The 23,533-nt window shown below is 54.3% G+C and overlaps 1 protein-coding gene and 1 long non-coding RNA gene across 7 annotated transcripts; one reads left to right on the plus strand and one right to left on the minus strand.

The window, feature by feature from the left end:
• Nucleotides 1–771: 771 nt before the first annotated feature.
• On the plus strand, nt 772–17,241 carry DENND4B (DENN domain containing 4B). 5 transcript variants are annotated; one of them, XM_007977039.3, is made up of 29 exons: nt 1,098–1,195; nt 2,185–2,333; nt 3,069–3,408; nt 4,333–4,585; nt 4,841–4,910; nt 5,107–5,276; nt 5,350–5,594; nt 6,022–6,088; nt 6,173–6,231; nt 6,414–6,558; nt 6,840–7,015; nt 7,193–7,293; nt 7,644–7,859; nt 8,400–8,545; nt 9,270–9,409; nt 9,500–9,626; nt 10,359–10,565; nt 10,916–11,044; nt 12,114–12,321; nt 12,765–12,932; nt 13,197–13,585; nt 13,737–13,859; nt 14,026–14,195; nt 14,278–14,413; nt 14,604–14,840; nt 15,680–15,797; nt 15,887–16,052; nt 16,141–16,205; nt 16,302–17,241. In XM_007977039.3, exons 2-29 carry the CDS (start codon nt 2,324–2,326, stop codon nt 16,445–16,447), a joined length of 4,527 nt encoding a protein of 1,508 aa, XP_007975230.1. In that variant the 5' UTR covers nt 1,098–1,195; nt 2,185–2,323; the 3' UTR covers nt 16,448–17,241. The 5 variants fall into 5 exon arrangements, 4 of the variants coding, with proteins under 4 accessions (XP_007975232.1, XP_007975231.1, XP_007975230.1 ...); XM_007977041.3 differs by lacking the exon at nt 2,185–2,333 and having other exon boundaries at nt 772–1,191; XR_012089948.1 differs by lacking the exon at nt 2,185–2,333 and having other exon boundaries at nt 844–1,191; nt 15,680–15,721; nt 16,302–16,345.
• LOC103223945 (uncharacterized) lies at nt 16,438–23,414 on the minus strand. Of its 2 annotated transcripts, none has more exons than XR_005240316.2 (4): nt 23,111–23,414; nt 22,078–22,326; nt 20,114–21,153; nt 16,438–17,845 (listed from the first exon to the last, which is right to left on the minus strand). It is a non-coding gene; the product is annotated as an uncharacterized lncRNA (long non-coding RNA). The 2 variants fall into 2 exon arrangements; XR_005240318.2 differs by having other exon boundaries at nt 20,114–20,308; nt 23,111–23,412.
• Between the last annotated feature and the right edge of the window lie 119 nt (nt 23,415–23,533).

The following is a 23,533-nucleotide window of genomic DNA, read 5'->3' on the forward strand; positions in this document are numbered from 1 at the left end:
AGGGGAGATCACTTCATGTGCCCTCCTGTCTGTCCAGGGCCCTGCTGCAGCATCAGATGGGGGCTTTGACTGGTCAAATTATTCCTCTTCCTCAACCCCAGGCCTGGCAGTGAGGGAGTGAGGAGGTGATTGCTGGCTGAGCCCACAGGTCTAAAGTGCTCCTGGGTCTCAGGGAAGCCTTCCTCCTCCCTCCCTCACTGCAGGAATTCACTTCACCCTCTCCACTCTTCACGACTCATTCATTTTAGTTTTAATTAAACAGATTCTTCGTTGCCATGTATGTTCTGAAGGTTTTCTCTTTCTGGATTGGGTTGCTAGCCCTTGGACCAGCCCTCTGGGCCTCCGCACTCCTCACTCCCACAACCAGCATAGTGAGAAGAGTAGTGCCCCCCAGTTATCTTACCCCCACCTCCACTCCTCTATTCCACACCCTGCAGTCCTGGCCTCTCCTCTTCCTCTTTCCAAAGCTCTTGTCATTTTCAGGAAAGAGAACTGAGAGCTTCTGGTTCTGGCCCGAAGGGAATGCCCTGTGCCCCAAACCTGGAAGTAGGGGGAGCCACCTGGGTCCCTGTAGACTAGGCCTTCGGGGCTTCACCTACGCCCACATCATGCATCTGACTGCAGGACCCAGGCGGGAAGGGAGCGCGCTGCGGACCTCAGGGGCGCCTGGGGTCAGTGTCCTGCGGCACGGGCTGGATGGTGGGAAGCTACCTGGGTGCAGGGGGCCCTCCCAGCCGCCAGGGGTCGGGCTGCAGGCGGCTGGGCGCTGGGCAGACGCTTGCCAGGGTCACGGCCGCCGGCCGAGGAGGAGGGGTGGGGGTAGCGGCGGCGCCCGCGGCCCGGAGCGGGGGTGGGGGGGAGTAGAGAAAGCGGGGCGCGCGGAGGAACGCTGGGTCCCCGGCGCCGCGGGAGCTGGGAGGACTGAGCCGCCCGAGCGAGGAGCGCGGCAGCACAGTCCCCGCGTGGCGCAGCGCGGCGGGGACGCAGGGACCGCCCGGATCTCCTTCCAGGGCGCCCCGCGCCCTGCTGTCCTCGGCCGCCTCTTCTTCCTTCACTCACTGCCCGGGCGGGAGCGGCGCCCAAGTCGGGTGCGCCATGTCCGGGGCCGGGTAGCCCCGCCGCCCGCCGGCCCGCCAGCTCGCCCTCCGAGCCACCCGCCAGCGGGCCGGCCGGCCGGGAAGCGCGGGACAGGCAGGTAGGGGCTGGACCGGGCGGGGCGGCAGGCGGGGACGGGCAGGAGGGAGCGCGGGCGGCAGGCGGGGTGGGGGATGGCCCCCAGCTGCTGTCCAGCGCTGCACATCTGGTTCCGGTTCCTCTCTCCTGGGGAAGTGAAAGTGGAGGGGAGGGCACCGCCCGCAGTTAGCTCGCCGTGCCCGGCCTCCTGCACCCCTCCTGCTCCCATGGGTGCCGGAGCCGGAGCCGCCCTCCCTCCCGCTTAGGTCACGCGGCGGCCGGCGCTGCTGCCGTCACGTCCTCGGCCGCCGGCGCGCAGGCTTCTCTGCCCTCCTGCTCCTTCCATAGCCACCTCCCCCTCGGCGCGCCCTCTGCCCCAACCCGAACTTCCCGTCACCCAGCACGCGAGCGTGAGGACCCGGAGTGGGCCCTGTGCCCGTTGCCTTCCCCAGGGAGAAAGAGCTGTTTTCTGCAGTACTCTTCCCTGGCTTGGTGAGGGGAGGCCCCGGTGCCCAGGTCCTGCGGATGGGTGCCACCCGCTTGCCCCTCAGAAGGTCCCACCTAATAGCCTCTGCCTGCTGCCTTGGGCATAGGGCTCCCATTCGCCCTCAGTGGATGAGGGACAGGTCTGTGCCCCAGAGTTAAATCAAGAGGCTGACGCTGACTCCTGGCTATACCTCCCAGAAGTGGAGTCTAAATTTAGCTGGGGTTGGTGTGTGTATGTGTGTGTGTGTGCCCAGAGGCCAGGTGAAGATGACAGCCAGCCTGGCTCTGTGAGATTCTTTATTCCCTGTTCTCTGGGGAACAGTGGGAGGTTAGTAGGACTGCACATCCTGGAACCATTATGAGCCTTCTCTGCCTTGCTCAGGGTCCTATAGTCTGAGGTTCCAACTTGGCGTGATGCTGTGCTGGCACCTTCAATGGTAATCCCACCACCGCCACCGCCACCACTACCACACACACTCATAGGCTGACTTCCTCTGAGTTGCAGCTTCCCCTCCACTGTTTCAGGAAGTAACCTCCCTTCCCCTCTGAAGCACCCCCCACGCTTCCGGGCCCCTGCTGCAAGCTACCCACCAGGCTTTTTCCCAGCTTCTGCACCCTGGGGCGCCTCAGGACCCTTGGGGCTCCTACTCCCCAGGGTTGGGCCATGGAGGCAGGTGAGAACTAGGCTATTGTGGGCCTGTTTCTGTCTCTGGGCTCCATGGTGGAGGGTGTGGGATGGCCGGGACTTGTCTCCCACAACCACTTTGTATCTAACGAGCTACCTAAAGATCCTGGAGGTGTGAGAACACTGGTTTTTGGGCCAGATTGGTAGAGTTAAGCTAGGAGAAAGGACACTTGGGTTCGTTGAAAAGACTCTTAAGCTTGGGTTTTGTGGGCTTTCTCAGAAACCTGTGGGGTCCTCTTTAAAACCTAGGAGTGGGCTCTTTAAGAACATTGGCAGGATCACATGGTTCTTATGGTGTCATAACTAGAGTAGGAAGGTCAGAAACCCTTAAAAAGACTGTAAGGCTGGTATGATGTCATGGCCAGCAGGAATGATGTCATGGAAGGCTATTACAAAAAAGATTGTGATCTCTGTGATATTGTAACTGGCAAGCCTTTAAAAGGGACACATGGACAATATGATGTCATAGCTCAGGTTAGCTGTGTGTGGTGGAGTTTAGGTTCTTTGAGGGGAGTGCCAGGACCATTAAGTGGGAGGGATTTGGTCTCTTTAAGAAGCTGTTGTGGGCAGTGATGTCATAGCGGGGAGAGTTCAGGATTGGCCGACCCCTTATCCTGCCTTTCTTTGGAAGGACTAGGAAGAGGAGGGCAGCAAGAGGGAACCCTGGTTGCCATGGCATCCCCCACCTTCCTCACTTCATCGCTCTCCCATTTGACCATTCCAGATGCAGTGAGTGAGGGGGGGGCCATGGCGGAGGAGCGGCCCCCCCGGCTGGTGGATTACTTCGTGGTAGCTGGGCTTGCAGGGAACGGAGCACCCATCCCTGAGGAAACGTGGGTTCCTGAACCCAGTGGGCCCCTGCGCCCTCCCCGGCCAGCTGAGCCCATCACAGATGTGGCAGTCATCGCTAGGGCACTGGGCGAGGAAGTGCCCCAGGGCTACACATGCATCCAGGCTTCCGCTGGGGGCCACCCCTTGGAACTCAGTGCTGGGCTTCTGGGTGGAACTCAACCCGTCATCTGCTACCGCAGGGGCCGTGACAAGCCCCCCCTCGTTGAGCTGGGGTGTGTGCCCCTACCCATGCTGGCACCAGGGGAGGCTGGGAGGGACTCCAGTGAGATAGGGAGAGGTAGGACTATGGAACAAGGGAAGGGCAATGGGGATGGAAGCCAGGTGGGCCAGAGGCCAGGGAGGAAGGACTGAAGTTGTACGTACTTAGTCCTCACAGATGCGAATTCATGTGCTAGTGCGGCTCCTTGCTAGCTCTGAGAGCTTAGGCAGGTTTTTGAGCCCCTCTGGGCCTGTTTTCCTCATCTATCAAATGGGGAAAGTCATTCACCCTTATAGGATGGTCGAGATTAAATGAGATAACCCATATGACAGACTTAACAGAGTCAGTCAGTGGTAGCTTGTATTACTATTTTTTTTTTTTTTTTTTTTTTAGATAAAGTCTCGCTCCATCACCCAGGCAGGAGTGCAGTGGCGCTATCTTGGCTCACTGCAATCTTTGCCTCCTGGGTTCAGGCAATTCTCCTGCCTCAGCCTCCCGAGTAGCTGGGACTATAGGCATGTGCCACCACACCCAGCTAATTTTTGTATTTTTCGTAGAGATGGGGTTTGACCATGTTGGCCAGGCTGGTCCTGAACCCCTGACCTCAGGTGATCCACCTGCCTCAGCCTCCCAAAGTGCTGGGATTATAGGCATGAGCCACCGTGCCCAGCTGACTCTTAGTGTTTATTAATGAGTATGAGAGCCATAGAAGTCATGCAAGATTGTTGCTGACCACAGAATAAGGCCAAAGGCCAAAGAAAGGGCACAGGATTCTGGAGGGCAGAGTTCAGCAAGAAGAGGTGGGCCCTGGTGTTAGAGTTTGACAAGGCTGCGGGTGCAAGGCAGGTTCAAGGGGTTAGGTAGGCAGATCTGGCAGGATTGGGTCTTTGTCCTCTACCCTGACCTCCCAACATCTCTCTTTGCTTTCTGTGCTAAGGGTGTTGTATGAGGGGAAGGAACGTCCCAAGCCCGGCTTCCAAGTGCTTGACACGACACCCTACAGCCACTCAGCAAACCTGGCCCCTCCAGGCCCTGGGCACCCCCGCACCTACCTCACTTACCGGCGGGCAGCAGAGGGGGCAGGGCTGCATGCCCTGGGCATCACTGACCTCTGCCTGGTACTGCCCAGTAAGGGCGAGGGCACTCCCCATACTTACTGCCGGCTGCCCCGCAACCTCAACCCTGGCATGGTGAGTGGGGTCAAGAGCTGACACCTGGTTCTTCTTGGTGTAAGAGAGTGGGTGTGGACACTGGGAACAAAGGGCATCCCAGGACCAAGGCTCTGACCACAGGGGTGAGTCCAGAGGGGTAACTCTGGTCTTCGGGCACTGGCATTAATGGGAGCTTTAAAGACAAAAGAACATTTAGGGGTGGTAGAAAGAAAATGGACCCCAGAAATCTTTGTTAGCTATGTATCTGCTTGTCTCTTGCCATTTCTGGGGTAGTGGGGCCCAGCAGTGTACCTGTGCTATAAGGTGGGCCTGGCGAAGGCCAACACGCTGGTGTACGAGGCAGGTGAGTGGCCCCTTTATCCCTCCAATCCTGTGACCCTACATCCCTTTGCCCTGGTGCCTCTTGGCAGGCACCTTAATTGTCCCTGGAATTTACTTCTTTGCTACTCGGGCCTTCTCTGGGATTCCCTGGTTCCTTTCCCTTGGAGTCTGATGGACCCTGCTCCTTTTGGGTACCCCCAACTTTGCTGGGGGTGCAGAGCTGCTGGGCCGCTACCCGGAGGAGGACAATGAGGCGTTCCCGCTGCCCGAGTCAGTGCCCGTCTTCTGCCTGCCCATGGGGGCTACTATCGAGTGCTGGCCTGCCCAGACCAAGTACCCCGTGCCCGTCTTCTCCACCTTTGTGCTCACGGGTGCAGCTGGTGATAAGGTGGGTGTGTGGAGTGTGGCAAGGGGTCCGGGCTACGCAGGGCCTGCCTGACCACCTCTCTGCCCCCTGCCAGGTGTATGGTGCCGCCCTGCAGTTCTACGAGGCGTTCCCAAGGGCCAGGCTGTCAGAGCGACAGGCACGGGCACTGGGCCTGCTGAGCGCGGTGGAGCGGGGTCGGGCACTGGGGGGCAGAGCTGTGCGCAGCCGACGCGCCATCGCCGTGCTGTCCCGCTGGCCTGCCTTCCCTGCCTTCCGCGCCTTCCTCACCTTCCTTTACCGCTACTCCGTCTCAGGCCCCCACCGCCTGCCCTTGGAAGCGTGAGCATGGCTCCTCTGCCATTGGGAAGGAGTTAGGAAAGGATAAGGGGGCCAGGAGAGATGGGAGAGATTCAGATGTGCGGGGGGGAGGGCTGGGCACAGGGTAAGGGACAGGGCTGCAGTGTGTGGTTGTACAGTTTATCCACTGTAAAAACGCCACAGGCTGAGGAGGGGAGCAGGGCCTGAAATCCAGTCTAAACTTGCTAGTTAGGTCCTGGCAAGGGGCTGTGTATGCCCAGGGAGGATTTCTTTTCTGATCTGCGCAAATTATATGCGTAATGGAGGCTCTGTTGGCTGATAACAGGTCTCAAAGTGGGGTTCAGGAAGGAATAAGGTTCTTGAGAACTGGTGAAAAAGCTGAGAAAATGTGGAGGGAGGACAGGGATGGACTGGGGAGTATGCTCTGACCTGTTTCTCTGTTCCCCAGGCACATCTCCCACTTCATTCACAACGTGCCCTTCCCTTCCCCACAGAGACCCCGCATCCTAGTGCAGGTGAGAGCTGAGGCTGGGGCCGGGCTGATGGAAGGAGGGGAGTTGGCCTCATTACCCTGAGCCGTGGCTCTTCTTCCCTCCCAGATGTCTCCCTATGACAACTTGCTCCTCTGTCAGCCTGTATCCTCGCCCCTGCCCCTCAGGTATGTGCTCAGATTATGGGGAAGGGAGCTTTAATGACCAAGGACATGGTAGGTGCTGGGCAGGTGGGTGCAGCTATTGAGGTTTATGCAGGCTGGGTCCAGGTAGTGGCTGTACCTGGCATCTGGGGAAGGGTCCCCAGGGTCTCCTGGTGACCCCTTCCCCACCTCGGCATTGCCTGCAGTGGTGCCAGCTTCCTGCAGCTGCTGCAGAGCCTGGGCCCTGAGCTGGCTATCACACTGCTGCTGGCTGTGCTCACAGAGCACAAGCTGCTGGTCCACTCGCTGCGGCCAGACCTGCTCACCAGCGTCTGCGAGGCCCTCGTCTCGGTGAGTGCCGCCCCGCCTGGCCCATCTTCCCCAGAACCATGCTTCTTTCTGGTGCCCCTATCCCTGCCTGGACTGTTCCCTTTTCCTACCTTTCCTTTCCCTGGGCACAGCCTGCAGGGACACATAGCTTCCATCAGGAGCTCTTCTCTAGTGCCTACTTCCAACAGCCTCTCTCAACAGGCACCAACTCCCCAAGGCCAATGCCCTCTCTCTCTCTCTCCTGTGCCCCCCACTGCTGCCTCAACCCCCTGCTCACTGGTTCTCACTGCCTGGTGCTTCAGATGATCTTCCCACTGCACTGGCAGTGCCCCTACATTCCTCTGTGCCCGCTGGTGCTGGCAGATGTGCTGAGTGCCCCAGTGCCCTTCATTGTGGGTATCCACTCCAGCTACTTTGATCTGCATGACCCGCCTGCTGATGTCATCTGTGTCGACCTTGATACCAACACACTCTTCCAGTAAGAGGCTGGGTCTCATTTGGGGACTGCAGGGTGGTGGGCAGGAATGGGCTAGTGTGTGAAGTGCTACGGGCTCAAAAAGAGCTTCAGGCACAAAGTGAGGGAGGCTGGCAAGGAGCCCTGTCACCCTATCCCAGAGCCTCGCCACTCCTCCTTCCCCTTATGCGTCTCTCACAGGACTGAGGAAAAGAAGCTCCTCTCCCCTCGGACCCTGCCCCGCAGACCCTACAAGGTTCTGCTGGCCACACTGACAAACCTGTACCAGCAGCTGGACCAGAGTGAGAAGCCTGGGTCGGGAGGGAGGCTGGGAACTGTCATTGGCCTCAAACCTCCAGTTTGCAGAGATCTGTGGGGAGCTAGACATTTCTTGAGGAGGTGAGCGGAGTTAGGATTGCATTTGGTAGAACTGAGGGAGATTCCAATTCCAACTGAAGCTAGAAGGAAGGGCAGACAGTATTCCTGAACATGTGGGAAATGTTGAGCTTGAACCTGTTAGTTGAAGGTAATGCTTCGTTGCTACTGGTGCAAGTTCTGTCAGAGGCTGGAGGTGGAGATGGAGGCGTGAGAGCAGACTTGAGGCTAACGCTATGGGAGCCAGCCCTGACTCTCAGGCTGCCCTGGCCCCCAGCATACACTGGACCTGAGGAGGAGGCATCCCTGGAGTTCCTACTGACAGACTACGAGGCAGTGTGTGGCCGCAGGGCCCGGCTGGAACGCGAAGTCCAAGGAGCCTTCCTCCGCTTCATGGCCTGTCTGCTCAAGGGCTACCGGGTCTTCCTGCGCCCACTCACCCAGGCCCCCTCCGAGGGAGCTCGTGATGTTGACAACCTTTTCTTCCTACAGGGTACCGAGGGCCTGTCTCTGCTTGGAGATGGTATCACGGGAGGAGGTGGCGAGGGGCTGGGCTCTGTCAGAAAGGCAGAGGGGACTGGGAGCCACTGCGTTGTTCATTCCTTCACTAGGCAAATGTTTTTATGGGCACCTGCTTTGAGCCATTCACTCTTCTGGTCTTGGGGGGAATCAGGGTACAAAGATGAAACCAGCTGTGGTCCTGCCTTCTAGAGCCCCGGGCTTGGGGTAGACAAAATAATCCCTGTAGTGAGCAGACCCCATGGGCAAAGCTTTGTGCAGGGACCCTGCCCTTGGAGACCCCCCAGCCTGAGGCAGTGGGTACAGGCAGACAAAGGGAGGGATTCTCTAGGGCCATTGTGCTGGGGGTGCTCAGCCGCTCAACTTGCTATTAGGGTAGTTGTGCCAGAGGGTCCAAGAGATGATGGCTTTGGGCCTGAGTGGGCAGGGAGCCAAGAAGAGATTCAAAAAAGCTATGGCTGTGGTGGAGAGCCCTGGTCACACCCCTCCTCTGCCCCATTCTCATCCCCCTCAGGCTTCCTCAAATCTCGGGAACGCTCCAGCCACAAACTTTACTCTCAGCTGCTGCATACACAGATGTTCTCACAGTTCATTGAGGAGTGCTCTTTCGGCTCTGCTCGCCATGCTGCCCTCGAATTCTTCGACTCTTGTGTTGACAAGGTATCGTCCCTTCTCTGTGTGCTCATTGGCCTTTGCTCTCTCCCTCATTGTCTCTGTTGCCCCAAGGCCATTTTAGACGGGATCAGGAATATTCAGGGTGGTATGGCTGTAGACCCCAGGGCCATTTTGTTTTGTTTGTTTATTTATTTTAATTTTTTTTAATTTTTTAAAAATTTTTAAAAATTTTTTTGAGATAGAGTTTTGCTCTGTCTCCCAGGCTGGAGTGCAGTGGCTCACTGCAGCCTCCACCTCCCAGGTTCAAGTGATTCTCCTGCCTCAGTCTCCCAAGTAGCTGGGATTACAGGTGCGCGCCACTATGCCCAGCTAATTTTCTTATTTTTAGTAGAGACAGGGTTTCACCATGTTGACCAGGCTGGTCTCAAACTCCTGGCCTCAAGTAATCTGCCCACCTCGGCCTCCCAAAGTGCTGGGATTACAGGCGTGAGCCACTGTGTCTGGCCCCCAGGGACATTTTAAACACAACTCTATATCTTAACTGTGACTGGGATGGCACTCCTGGAGTTATACAGTGCACAACCTGTGCAGCCATACACAGCTGGCCCCATACATGTAACTTACTGTCCTCCGGTTCCTGACTCCATCTTCCCAGGCTGTGTCTCTTTCCCTGTGGATGAGCTTTCCTGGGAGATGCCATCGTCTGGACACCCTGGCTCTGTTCTGTGCCCACCATCTCAACACTTGCTGTCTCAAAATCCTTCTCCAGGTCCACCCAGATCAGGAGAAGCCTGAGCCGACACCCTTAGTGGAGCTAGAGGAGCTGTCAGGAAGTGAGCTCACCGTCTTTATCACACCTCCCGAGGAGCCTCCCGTACCAGAGGGCAGTGAATCCACTCCCCAGTACTGGTGAGAGTCTCTTGGCCCCTCACGTGGTCCAATCCAACTTGCTTGACCCTGTACTGACTGCCCTGATGTTGCTTCTCTCTGCCCCTCCAGCTACGATGGGTTCCCAGAGCTACGGGCTGAGCTGTTTGAGTCTCTTCAAGAGCAGCCTGGGGCCCTGCCTGTGCCAGGCCCTTCACGTAGCGCCCCCAGCAGTCCTGCTCCTCGCCGTACCAAACAGGTAAGTAGTGGGTGGACCGCACTGAGGGACCTGGATCAGGCTGAGGGTGGCTGCTGCTTCAGTTTCCTCATCTACAAAATGGGGATAACAATAGTACCTAACCCATGAGGTTGTTAGAAGTTTAAATGTGCTTGGCACATAAGCAAGCCTGTATAAACATTAGTTGCTATTATCACTGTCATTATCATCATCATCACCTTCATCTTCTGAGCACTCTGGGAATCCAGGGACGGGCCATGTCTTCTAGGGCACCTGTCCATGCTTAAGGGCCAGCCTCTCTGCACGGGGCTCCAGGCAGGGCTGCAGCCTATGGAATACAGCATCCCTCCTCCTCCTTAGAGCACAGATCCTTCCTCAGAGAAGGTGATACTTCTCCCCACACCACTTTAGGGTCTGTCCTGGTGGCTCACGCCTTTAATCCCAGCGTTTTGGGAGGCTGAGGCAGGCAGATCACTTGCGCCCAGGAGTTTGGGACTAGTCTAGGCCACATGGCAAACCTTGTCTCTACAAAAAGTACAAAACAATCAGCCGGGCATGGTGGTGCATGCCTGTAATCCCAGCTACTTGGGAGGCTGAGGTGGGACAATCACTTGAGCCCAGGAGGCCGAGTCTGCAGTGAGCCAAGATTGTGCCACTGCACTCCAGCCTGGGTGACAGAGCGAGACCGTCTTAAATAAATAAATAAATAAATAAGACTTGTACTCACCCTGATGTGTTCCCTGTCCTACCTAGGAGATGAAGGTTGCACAGCGGATGGCACAGAAGTCAGCAGCTGTGCCTGAGCTGTGGGCCCGGTGCCTGCTGGGGCACTGCTATGGGCTGTGGTTCCTGTGTCTGCCTGCCTACGTGCGGTCGGCACCCTCCCGGGTACAGGCACTGCATACGGCCTACCATGTGCTGCGCCAAATGGAGAGCGGCAAGGTGGTGCTCCCTGATGAGGTAGGCAATCTATGTGGCCATGCTCACACCCAGGCCCAGTGAGCCTTGTGCAGCTGGAGAGGGCTGTGAGAGGGAAACTTGGAGACTAAGGAAAGAAGTTGCAGATCCCCAGAGCTGGGCAGATTATCTGTAAACATTCATCGAGTGAATAAGCATGTTCAGGGTATAGCAGTGGAGACTGTAGGGTGGCAGTGTCAGCAGAAAGGGTGGGTGGCTCTCAGGTAGCCCCAGGATGCGCCAGGGGCCAGTGATGTCTGTGAGAATTGGGGAGGCTGGAAGAGGGTGCTTGCTGAGACTTTGGTTTTGGTTGGGAGTGAGTCTCCCATTGTCCTGTGCCTCTCCTGGCCCAGGTGTGTTACCGGGTACTGATGCAGCTCTGCTCACACTATGGGCAGCCTGTGCTGTCTGTGCGGGTCATGCTGGAGATGCGGCAGGCAGGCATTGTGCCCAACACCATCACCTATGGCTACTACAATAAGGTACCTACTTTGGGGTGACGGGTGGGATGGCAGCTGTGCCAGGTGTGTTTAGGGAGACTGCTGCTGCTCCCCTTGCTCCTTGGAGATTGGGCTGGTACTGTTTGCCTAGGTCCTGGAACCACTGCCATCCACATTGCACTCCTGTGGTGCCTTAGCACCTACCGTTTCTCAGCTTTGATTCCCACTCATGACAGCTCTGCCTACAACTAATAGCATTAGCCGCTAAGCCAGGCATAGGTCCATACACATCACACCTTTTACATCATTTTATCTTCACTACAGCCCTATGAGGTGGGATGATCATTATCCCCATCTTATAGACGTGGAGATGAGGTTGTAGAGAGTTAGTAACTTGTCCAAGGTCCTGCAGCAAAGAAGTTAAGGAGTTAGAATATGGGCACAGGGCTGGGTGTGGTGGCTCATGCCTGTAATCCCAGCACTTTAGGAGGCTGAGGCAGGTAGGTCACCTGAGATCAGGAGTTCGAGACCAGCCTGGCCAACATGGTGAAACCCTGTCTCTCTTAAAAATACAAAAATTAGCTGGGTGTGGTGGTGGGTTCCTGTAGTCCCAGCTACTTGGGAGGCTGAGACAGGAGAATCACTTGAACCCAGGAGGCTGAAGTTGCAGTGAGCCGAGATTGCGCCACTGCACTCCAGCCTGGACGACAGTGTGAGACTCTGTCTCAAAAAAAAGAAAAAGGAATATGGGCAGAGGCATATCCGTATCTCCTGAATTCAGGCCCTTAGCCATGATGTTTTTTAGATGAGGAAACTAATGACCAAGTAAATGAAATGATTTCTTCAGAGCCATAAATTTTATATTTCTAAACAGCAAGGTCTGGATACAAATTTTCTCCATTGCCTCTGGCTTCTTCTAAGCCCCTTGGGAGGCAGCTGCTGCCTACTGTCTCTTCTGGGCTCTTGTTCCTGGCTAAGCCATTGGCCGGACGGTCCTAGGCAGGATGTCTGCAGGGGAAGGGCGGTCCCTGGGGCTCCAGGACGGGGAGTGGGTATGAGGCAGGGTTAGGGTGTCAAAGTAGGCCATCCTGATGGGTACTGTGCTTGGTAGGCTGTGCTGGAAAGCAAGTGGCCGTCTGGCACGCCAGGCGGGCGTCTGCGCTGGGCCAAGCTCCGGAATGTCGTCCTGGGGGCTGCTCAGTTCCGCCAGCCCTTGAGAGAACGGCGACAGCAGCAGCAGCAGCAGCAACAGCAACAGCAGCAGCAGCAGCAGCAGCAGCAGGTGTCAGCACCTCAAGAGGCAGGCAGCTCCCAGGCAGGTGGGTAGGGCCTGGTGAGACAGGCTTGGGGATGGAGTAACTGGGCTCAGGCAGGGAAAGGCATAGAGAGCTGGGGCTGGTCTAATGGTTGGTATTAGGTTTCTGGTGATTGATAAATTACAATTGCCTGGTAACAAAAGGGATAAAAAAATTAGCTGGGTGTGGTGGCATGCACCTGTAGTCCCAGCTACTTGGGAGGCTGAGGCAGGAGAATCACTTGAACCCGGGAGGCAGAGGTTGCAGTGAGCTGAGATGGCGCCACTGCACTCCACCTGGCTACAGAGCAAGACTCCATCTCAAAAAACAAAACAAAACAAACACGAAAGGGATAAAGCTTTGCCTGGGAGGAACCCTGCAAACCCAGGTCCATCTAAGGAGCTCTATTTTGGAACAGGGGACTGGGTTCCTAGCTGGCTGCCTCTAAACCCCTTCTTGTCTTTTAGAGCCCTATTTGGAGCGCCCTTCCCCTACTCGCCCCCTTCAGCGCCAGACTACTTGGGCTGGGCGAAGTCTGAGAGACCCGGCCTCACCCCCTGGACGCCTGGTGAAGAGTGGTAGCCTGGGCAGTGCCCGAGGGGCACAGCCCACTGTGGAGGCTGGTGTGGCCCACAGTGAGTGCCCTTGTCTGGCTCCTCCCACTTCCCTAGTCAGCTTTCCTAACCACTTGCTAGTGAGGTTTGGAAGACCAGAAACATAGTGGAGGGTGGCCCTCTGTGGTGGGTGCTGTAGATTCTCAGGGAATCCTGCCCAGAATATCATCATGGTGGGGGTTGTGGTACCAGAGTTTGTGCAGCCAGGAATTGTGTTTACTCAGGAAAGGGGAAGGTGGTGCAGAGGCTGGGGTACATCTTCCCTTATTCTTTTCTGTGCTGCAGTGATAGAGGCCTTGGGGGTCCTGGAACCCCGGGGATCACCTGTGCCCTGGCACGATGGAAGTCTCTCAGACCTGAGCCTGACGGGGGAGGAGCCGGTCCCTGGAGGCAGCCCAGGGGGCTCAGGCTCAGCCCTGAGTGCCCAGTCTACTGAGGCCCTGGAAGGGCTAAGTGGGCGGGGACCCAAGGCTGGTGGGCGACAGGATGAGGCAGGCACCCCCCGACGAGGGCTGGGTGCCCGCCTCCAACAGCTGCTCACTCCTTCCCGCCACCCCCCCACTTCCCGCATTCCCCCACCTGAGCTGCCTCCTGACCTGCCTCCCCCAGCCCGCCGCAGCCCAATGGACAGTCTTCTGCGCCCCCGGGAGCGTCCTGGATCCACTGCCTCCGAGGTAGCCAGCGAAGGAGGGTTCAGACGCCTTGGGGAGGGGCTATGACTGGAAGAATGCCCTAAAAGGGGCTCTGAGGGGTGCTTGAAACACCTCCTCTTCCTGGGTGGAAGAGCATGGGGTTGGCTGACCACGGTTTCTCATGTCATGGCAGAGTTCAGCCTCTCTGGGCAGTGAGTGGGACCTCTCAGAATCTTCTCTCAGTAACCTGAGTCTTCGCCATTCCTCAGAGCGCCTCAGTGACACCCCTGGATCCTTCCAGTCACCTTCCCTGGAAGTGAGGATAACCCCTCCCACACAGATGTGCTTGAACACACATAGCACACAGTCACCCTGTCAAAGGCAGGAGATGGGGAGGAGGTGGGAGGGGCTAGGGAAGGGGCATGGGCTCCAGAGTGCTGGTGGCCAGACAGGGCCTACTTCCCGGCTCTCCCTGCCCACAGATTCTGCTGTCCAGCTGCTCCCTGTGCCGTGCCTGTGATTCGCTGGTGTACGATGAGGAAATCATGGCTGGCTGGGCACCTGATGACTCTAACCTCAATACAACCTGCCCCTTCTGCGCCTGCCCCTTTGTGCCCCTGCTCAGTGTCCAGACCCTTGATTCCCGGCCCAGGTGCCCAAGGCAGGGCAAGTGCTGTGGGTGGGATAGGGAGGTGAAGGTCCAAGAGCTGACCCCTGCTGCTGTCCCCCTGCAGTGTCCCCAGCCCCAAGTCTGCTGATGCCAGTGGCAGCAAAGATGCTCCTGTCCCTGGGGGTCCTGGGCCTGTGCTCAGTGACCGCAGGCTCTGCCTTGCTCTGGATGAGCCCCAGCTCTGCAACGGGCACATGGGGGTAAGAACTGGGCCAAAGGGGCATGAGGAATGGGATTGTTGGCCTGTGGGGTGCCAGAAAGAGATGGGCACATCTCTTGCCCTTGAGGGCAAGAGGCATCCCAGAAGCTGTTGGATGTGGTGGCTTAGTGGGAGGCAAGGCTCTGGGGATGTACATGCCCTCTACTGCCCTCCCCCTTTGTGCCTGATAGGGACCCTCCCGGCGGGTTGAGAGTGGGGCATGGGCATACCTGAGCCCCCTGGTGCTGCGTAAGGAGCTGGAGTCACTGGTAGAGAACGAGGGCAGTGAGGTGCTGGCGTTGCCTGAATTGCCCTCTGCCCACCCCATCATCTTCTGGAACCTTTTGTGGTATTTCCAACGGCTACGCCTGCCCAGTATTCTACCAGGCCTGGTGCTGGCCTCCTGTGATGGGCCTTCACACCCCCAGGTCAGTGCCCCCATGTGGCCCGTTTCCTAAGTGCCTCCCTCTTCATCTCTCAGCCATTTGTCTGCTGTGTCCTTGGCACTGTACACAGAGCATAGACTGGCCGGGCTCAGTGGCTCATGCCTGTAATCCCAGCACTTTGGGAGGCCGAGACAGGCAGATCACGAGGTCAGGAGATTGAGACCATCCTGGCTAACACAGTGAAACTCTGTCTCTATTAAAAACACAAAAAAAACATTAGCCAGGCATGGTGGTGGCGCCTGTGGTCCCAGCTACTTGGGAGGCTGAGGCAGGAGAATGGCATGAATCCGGGAGACGGAGCTTGCAGGGAGCTGAGATTGTACTGCACTCCAGCCTGGGCGACAGAACGAGACTCCGTCTCCAAAAAAAAAAAAAAAAAAAAAAAAAAGAGCATAGACTTTGGAGTCTGCTGCACCTAGTTTGGATCCTGGCCCTTTCACTTTACCATTCTGAGCCTCAGTTTGGTCATCTGTAAAATGGATGCCAAAAGCACCCATCTCACTGGGCTGGTGTGTGGAGAACCTTGTGTAGAGCCTGGTACCTAAAAAAAATGATTCATTCATATTTTTCTATTCATTCTGCCAGTATTAAGTGCTTTTTATGTTCCAGGCACGGTTTTAGGCACTAGGTATGTAGCAGATTACAAAATAGTCCCTGCTCTCAAGAGCTTACATTCTTGTGGGGGATGAGAATTCCTTTCCCTCTTCTCTTTGGCTGTGTCCTGTAATGGCCCTCTGTCTCTTTGGCATCACCTGTCCATTTCTTGTCCTCTGCCTCCCATTCTTTGAGCCTAACTGTCTCCCCTATCTCGGCTTCCCCAGGCCCCATCTCCTTGGCTGACCCCTGATCCAGCCTCTGTTCAGGTACGGCTGCTGTGGGATGTACTGACCCCTGACCCTAATAGCTGCCCACCTCTCTATGTGCTCTGGAGGGTCCACAGTGAGTCTGGTATTTGGCCTGGGTGGGGAGGGTGGGTCCTATACCCAGAGGGCTCAGTGATCCTGGTGGCCTTCTTTCCTTTCATCCAGGCCAGATCCCCCAGCGGGTGGTATGGCCAGGCCCAGTACCTGCATCCCTTAGTTTGGCACTGTTGGAGTCGGTGCTGCGCCATGTTGGACTCAATGAAGTGCACAAGGCTGTGGGGCTCCTGCTGGAAACTCTAGGGCCCCCACCCACTGGCCTGCACCTGCAGAGGTATAGTGCTACCATCTGGGTGGTCCCTGACCTGTCCGGGGCTCCACACCCCTTTTCTCTCACTCATACACTTCTGCCTCCACTAAAGGGGAATCTACCGTGAGATCTTATTCCTGACAATGGCTGCTCTGGGCAAGGACCACGTGGACATAGGTGAGGGAGCAGGCAAGGGGCTGAGGAGTTTAGGGATCTGGGGCCAGGTGTGGGAGGCTGGGGTCCTAATGTATTGACTTCCATCTTCTTCCCTAGTGGCCTTCGATAAGAAGTACAAGTCTGCCTTTAACAAGCTGGCCAGCAGCATGGGCAAAGAGGAGCTGAGGCAGCGGCGGGCACAGATGCCCACTCCCAAGGCCATTGACTGCCGAAAATGTTTTGGAGCACCTCCAGAATGCTAGAGACTCTTAAGCTTCCCTCTCCAGCCTGGGGTGGGGAACTGAGAGAGAAGGGATTCTAGAGTTAACCTGCTTCCATGTTCCCTTCATGGAGTTGGGAACAGGCTGGGAAGCATGCCCAAAGGCTCCAAGCGAGGACAGCAGGAAGAGGGATCCACTGTTACCAAAAGTCCTGATTCCCCCATCTCCAACCTACCCAGTTTGTTCGTGCTGATGTCAGGGGAGATCTGGGGGGAGTTGGTACAGCTCTGTTCTTCCCTTGTCCTATACCAGGAACTCCCCTCCAGGGTACCCACAGATCTGCATTGCCCTGGTCATTTTAGAAGTTTTTGTTTTAAAAAACAACGGGAAAGATGCAGAGCTACTGAGCCTTTGCCCTGAATGGGAGGTAGGGATGTCATTCTCCACCAATAATGGTCCCTCTTCCCTGATGTTGCTGAAGGAGCCCAAGGCTCTCCATGCCTTTCTACCTAAAGTGTTTGTATTTTATTTTAAGTTATTTATTCTGGAGCCACAGCCCCCTTGCTTATGAGGTTCTTATGGAGAGTGAGAAAGGGAAGGGAAATAGGGCACCATGGTTCGGTGGTTTGTAGTTCCTCCAAAGTCAGGCATTGGGAGCTAGAGGCATCTCAAGCTCCCCTTAGGAAGAACTGGTACCCCCTCCAGTCCTAATTTTTCTTGCCCATCCCACCTTGGGGAATGCCTCACCCACCCAGGTCCTGACCTGTGCAATAAGCATTGTTCCCTGCGAAGTTTTGTTGGATGTAAATATAGTAAAAGCTGCTTCTGTCTTTTTCCTTCGGCCTCCTGTTCCCTGGGTCTGGGGTAATACGGAGATATCTTTCATTTTCCCCCGGCTATACATCTGCTTTTCCACCTTCCCATCCTTTATAGTGTTCAGGCATACCCTGCTTCCCCTGACCATGTCTGAGACTGGCTCCTTGAGGCACAGGGAGTTCTCAGAGCAGGAGAAGGGTGAATCTGGTGCTGGCTATGGTGGTGCCAGTCTGTGTGGCACTTCCGGCCCTCCCACACAATCACCCCCTTGTCCCTCATCTGTACCCCACACAAAGGCTCCATTCTCTGGGGGCCCTGAGCTCATCTCTGCCTTATTTCCTCTCTTCCACCTTCCCCCACCAACCTTCTCCATACCTCCACAGGGATGACAATCATCTCCCCAGCAGTTGGTGTTGGCAGCCCTCATGCATCCTGGCAGTCATCCTAGGCTGCCTTAGTTGCTCTAGCTGCAGGCACTATTCCTCCAACCAGGGTCTCAGCCTGGCAACAGCACCAGGAAGGCAGGGGCAAAGATTAAGGGACTTGCTGCATGTGGACATCAGGAAAACATGCATCACTTTCCTTATCCCTTTGGTCCACTTAAGAGCTCTCTCTTTTTTTCTCCTATAATGAAATAAACACAGGAAATGACTCCTAACAGAGCGGCAAACCAATTACCAAAGGGAATCAGCCAACAAAACAAATGCCTTGGGGAAGGAGAGTAGGTGTATCAATGGAGGAAATAACTTAGGAAAGCACATTTCTGGGGGGTGGAGATCACTGGATGGAGAGTGAGGTACTACTGGATGCTGAGTCTTTCAAGCCAGAGGATCGTTTTCTATCCTGTCTTGAGCATGTTAGGATGCTTTTTCAGTGTCCTAGAGGAGCTACAAAGAAGGGAACCAAGGGGCTTAGGAAATTCCATTTGTCTTACTAGGAGATGCTTTCTTCAGAGGGAAACTCTCATGCCACCCCAGTTTCTCATCAGACCGCAGTCCCCAGAATAAACCTCTCCCTGTTTCATCCCCCAAAGACCTTTTCAAGGGAGGACTTGGCCTTTTAAAATCATTTTAAAATGAAGTTTCTGTTGAGTGTAGTGTGCTCAGCACTGTACCGAACTATAGAGAGAATTTCAGGGCTCAGTCCCTACCCTAATGGAGCATACAGTCTTACTGGTCTGGAGGGCACCTTTGTTCACAAACAGTAACAATAATGAACTCTCTCTCCTAGCTTATGCTTCTCACTTTTGGGCCTCCTTCTAGAGACTTGCAGTCAGATGGGAGAACTACAGAATTCCTTAACCATAAGAATATCTAGGCTGGGCAGATCACTTCAGGCCAGGAGTTTGAGACCAGCCTGGCCAACGTGGCAAAACCCCGTCTCTACTAAAAATACAAAAATTAGCCGGGCGTGGTGGCTCATGCCTGTAATCCCAGCTACTCAGGAGGCTGAGGCTTGCTTGAATCCAGGAGGTGTAGGTTGCCATGAGCCAAGATCATGCTACTGCACTCTAGCCTGGGCAACAGAGCGAGACCCTGACTCAGAAAAATAAATAAATAAATAAATAAAAATCTGGGAATTTTAATAGGAAAGTATTCAACATGATATCTGACATATCTGTCTGTCCTATGGCCTAGGGAGCTGTATGAGAGGAAGGATATGCCCAAGTTACCTGGCCCAATTTCTCTTCCCAGGCTTTAGAGTGTATAGGCTCAAGTATGAAAAATTCGGGCCAGGCACGGTGGCTCACGCCGGTAATCCCAGCACTTTGGGAGGCTGAGGTGGGCGGATCACGAGGTCAGGAGATCAAGACCATCCCGGCTAACACAGTGAAACCCCGTCTCTCCTAACAAACACACACACACACACACACACAAATTAGCCGGGCGTGGTGGCACCTGCCTGTAGTCCCAGCTAATTAGGAGGCTGAGGCAGGAGAATCACTTGAACCCCAGAGGCAGAGGTTGCAGTGAGCCGAGATTGCGCCACTGCACTCCAACTTGGGCAACAGAGTGAGACTCCGTCTAAAAAAAAAAAAAAAAAAAAACGTTGGCTGGGGCCGGGCACAGTGGCTCATTCCTGTAATCCCAGCACTTTGGGAGGCCGAGGAGGGTGGATTGAGGCCAGGAGTTCGAGACCAGCCTGGCCAACATAGTGAAACCCCAACTCTACTAAAAATACAAAGATTAGCCAGGTGTGGTAGCATGCGCCTGTAATCCCAGCTACTTAGGGTGCTGAGGCAGGAGAATCGCTTGAACCCAGGAGGCAGAGGTTGCAGTGAGCCAAGACTATGCTGAGACCATGCCATTGCACTCCAGCCTGGGTGACAGAATGAGACTCCATCTCAAAAAAATAAAAAAATAAACAAAAAATTAGCTGGGCGTGGTGGTGGGGGCCTGTAATCCCAGCTACTCAGGAGGTTGAGGCATGAGAATTGCTTGAATTTGGAAGGTGGAGTTTGCAGTGAGCTGAGATCGCTCCACTACACTCCAGCCAGGGCAACAGGAGACTCCATCTCAAAAAAAAAAAAAAAGAAAAAAATCGGCTGCATGTGAGGGCTCACGCTTGTAATGCTAGCAATTGTAATCCAATGCTTGGGGAGGCTGAGGCAGGCAGATTGCTTGACTTCAGGAAGTCGAGATCAGCCTGGGCTAAATAATGATAAAACCCCATCTGTCTCCATAATTTTTTTTAAAAATTGAGGAAAATATTGTGTCTGCCACTTAATAATTTTATGATGTCATACAAGTTACTTTACTGCTGTGCCTCAGTTTTTCCTCATCTGCAAACTGGGGGTCATTTAAAGATTAACTATATAATCCATAGCTTCAAAAAGGGAACAAACAAGTAGAGCCTGCATTGGGCACAGGTCATGTCCACTACAGTACTGACCTCACGTACTTGTCTTCCTTAAAGCTCGATCATTCCAGATTGACAGTCCCCCTCCATGGCCTAATTTTCGTCTTGTTGAGAAGTATTTTCTCGGCCTACTTTTATCTTCCTCGGGCTGGTATATACCACCATGTTTTTCCTATCTCCTTGAAGCCCTTGAAGGATGGCATTTCAGATAGCAAATAATGCACTGGACTGATAATGGACAAAGAAGTAGGTTAGGGAAAGACGAATGCACCTTCAATGAGGGCAATGACTTTGTCTAATTCACTGCTATATCCCGAGCACATGGATGAGTGCCTGATAACCTAATAAGTGCTCTATCATGTGTGTTCAATGACTGAAAGGAGTCTGAAAGCATTAAAATATTGTAGTTAGTACAGAAGATCGGTATCATGGGTAGAATACCAACAGAAGCTGAATTTAGAGGTAGGAGAGTGAAATTGTTGAAAAAGCAAGGAAAGTTCTCAAAATAGTTACTATATATTATGTTGAATGCTTTAACTATATTCTTGGCAGTGCTCTGAGCATTTTGAAGGTATTATTTTATAATTCTCATAATTAGCTGGTGAACTGGGTACTCTTATTCCCATTTTATAGATAGGGAAACTAGGGGATACAGAATAGAGGTAAGTAATTTTCAGCCAAATCACACAACTGGTGAGAGGGAAAGCCAAGATCCAAACTCAGGCAGTCTGACTCTAGAGCCCATGTTCTTACCTGGATACCATACTAGCATAAAAACAAGTTTTAATCTATTTAAAATAAGAATTAGGCCAGGTCTGGTGGCTCACAACTGTAAATCCCAGCACTTTGGGAGGCCAAGGCGGGTAGATCACTTGAGGTCAGGAGTTTGAGATCAGCCTGGCCAACATCTCCACTAAAAATACAAAATTTAGCTGGGTGTGGTGGTGGGTGACTGTAATCCCAGCTACTCAGGAGGCTGAGGCAGAATTGCTTGAACCCAGGAGGTGGAGGTTGTGGTGAGCAGAGAGAGCGCCACTGCACTGCAGCCTGGGCAATAGAGGGAGACTCTGTCTCTAGAAAAAAAAAAAAAAAAAAAAAGAGTTGAACGCTGCTTGCAGCGATGTACATCTGTAGTCCCAGCTATCTGGGAGGCTGAAGTGGGAGGACCTTTTTTTTGTTTGAAACAGTCTCCCCCTGTCACCCAGGCTGGAATGCAGTGGCGGGATCTCGGCTCACTGCAAGCTCCACCTCCCGGGTTCACGCCATTCTCCTGTGTCACCCTCCTAAGTAGCTGGGACTACAGGCGCTCGCCACCACGACTGGTTATTTTTTTGTATTTTTAGTAGAGACGGGGTTTCACCGTGTTAGCCAGGGTGGTCTGGATCTCCTGACCTCGTGATCTGCCCGCCTCGGCCTCCCAAAATGCTGGGATTACAGGCGTGAGCTACCGCGCCAGGCCGGGAGGATCTCTTGAGCCCAGGAGTTTCAGAGCAGCCTGGGTAACATAGCAAGACCTCATCTCTAATTTAAAAAGTAAATAAATAATGTGGGGGCTGTGGTGGGCGCAGTTGTTCACACCTGTAATCCCAGCACTTTGGGAGGCCAAGGCGAGTGGATCACTTGAGGCCAGGAGTTTGAGACCAGCATGGGGAACATAGTGAAACTCTGTCTTTACTAAAAATACAAAAATCAGTCGGGCTTGGTCACGCGCGCCGGTAATGCCAGCTACTTGGGAGGGTGAGGTGGAAAGATGGCTTGAGCCTGGGTGGTGGAGATTGCAGGGAGCTGCAATCGCGACACTGCACTCCAGCCTGGATGACAGAGGGAGACTGTCTTAAAAAAAAAAAAAAGAAAAAGAAAAAAAGAAAAAAAGAAAAAAAAAATGGGGGCATGTGTTTGTGTAGGATCTACCTATGGCTTTGTCATGTTCTCCATTATAGTTTCATTTCCATTGCACAGCATGACTTTTAAATAATTTGAAAAACATGTTCAAATACCTGTGGAGACTGGTGTGGTGGCTCACACACCTGTAATCCCAGCACTTTGGGAGGCTGAAACAGGAGGATCACCTGGGGTCAGGAGTTCGAGACCAGCTGCCCAACAAGGCGAAACCCCGTCTTTACTAAGAACACAAAAATTAGCCGCGCGCCTGTAATCCCAGCTACTCGGGAGGCTGAGGCAGGAGGATCGTTTGAACCTGGGATGCGGAGGTTGCAGGAACTGAGATTGTACCACTGCACTCCAGCCTGGGAGACAGAGTGAGAAAAAAACAACAACAAAATGCCTGTGGAACCAGTTGTTTCTGAGTTTAAACCACTGTTTAGTCACTAACTAGCGGTCTGACCTTTGGCAAGTTACTTAGCCTCTCTGAGCCTTAGTTTCCTCATCTACCTGGGTTCAAATTTCAGCTTCAATTTCAGCTCTACCACTTAATGTGTAACTGGACAAATTTTCTGATCCTAATTTTCCTCATCTGTAAAGTAGGGATAACAGTACCTACCTCACAGTCATGAGGAATAAATACTTCATGTAAAGTTCTTAGCACAGAGCCTGACACAGTCTCCGAAAACGTTGGCTACTATCATAACCCCAACACCCGGACTCTCTTACTTGATCCCCATCCTCAAGATGCTCCAGAAACGCTGAGTTTAGGAGGGCCTAACTGCTCCGTGGAAGCAGGGAGGCCAGCAAGAGGAGCTGGCCCTTGAGTTGATTAGGTGGAATCGGGCGGGGTGGGAGGCTGTTTCCTCGCTGAGAACCTAACCAGACCAGGAGTTCCCAAGAGAAGGAGCTGCGAGGGCTCTGCACACCGTAATTCCTCAGCAACTTGGCTAGCTGCCTTTTTTTTTTCCCCTGCTGTCGTGGTTTAGTCACGACAGCACCAAGCGGAGGTACGATGAACACCAGGAAGCTCAAAGCCTTTGGCAGACGGAGACAGGCCACACCCCAAAAAGACGGCAAGGCCCAAACGCCTAAAGCTAGTTCTATCGTGAAATTTCCTAGATTCTGTCGCGACGAAACACCGCCCACCTCAGACCCCAGCGCCGTTCGCCAGTCTCCATCTTTAGAATTGAAAGAATGAGAGCTGGCCAAAGGGGAATCCCGGTTTGGAGAGACTGGGGTACGGCGGCTGCCTGGGGACCAAAACGTCTCTAAGGTAAAGTTGCAGCCTGAAGCGATTTTTTGACCCCCGACACTTAATGGGCTGTCGAAGACCCGGATGTGTCTGGGACTGGCCGAGGTACCCATTAACGCGCCCCCGCTAGACCATCCCCCCCTCCTCCGTTTATGATTGGGTTTTAAGCACGCCAATCATCACTTCTCCGGCCACTCATTCTTCAAGGGTGGGGTGAAGTCCCGGCATCTAATCTTCTACTGGCATGGCCGAGAAGATGAGGGCGGGGTGGCCGGCTTAGGTCGCCCAATGGGCGTCGTGGCGTGTGGGTAAGGCGG

Source organism: Chlorocebus sabaeus, chromosome 20, assembly GCF_047675955.1.
Source record: "Chlorocebus sabaeus isolate Y175 chromosome 20, mChlSab1.0.hap1, whole genome shotgun sequence".
Lineage (NCBI taxonomy): Eukaryota > Metazoa > Chordata > Mammalia > Primates > Cercopithecidae > Chlorocebus > Chlorocebus sabaeus.

What these genes read in the sequence shown, in the direction of transcription:
- DENND4B (XM_007977039.3), top strand. An exon ending in CACCGCCTGCCCTTGGAAGC is followed by an intron (nt 5,595 to 6,021) that starts GTGAGCATGGCT and finishes TCTGTTCCCCAG; the next exon opens with GCACATCTCCCACTTCATTC. An exon ending in GAATCCACTCCCCAGTACTG is followed by an intron (nt 9,410 to 9,499) that starts GTGAGAGTCTCT and finishes CTGCCCCTCCAG; the next exon opens with CTACGATGGGTTCCCAGAGC.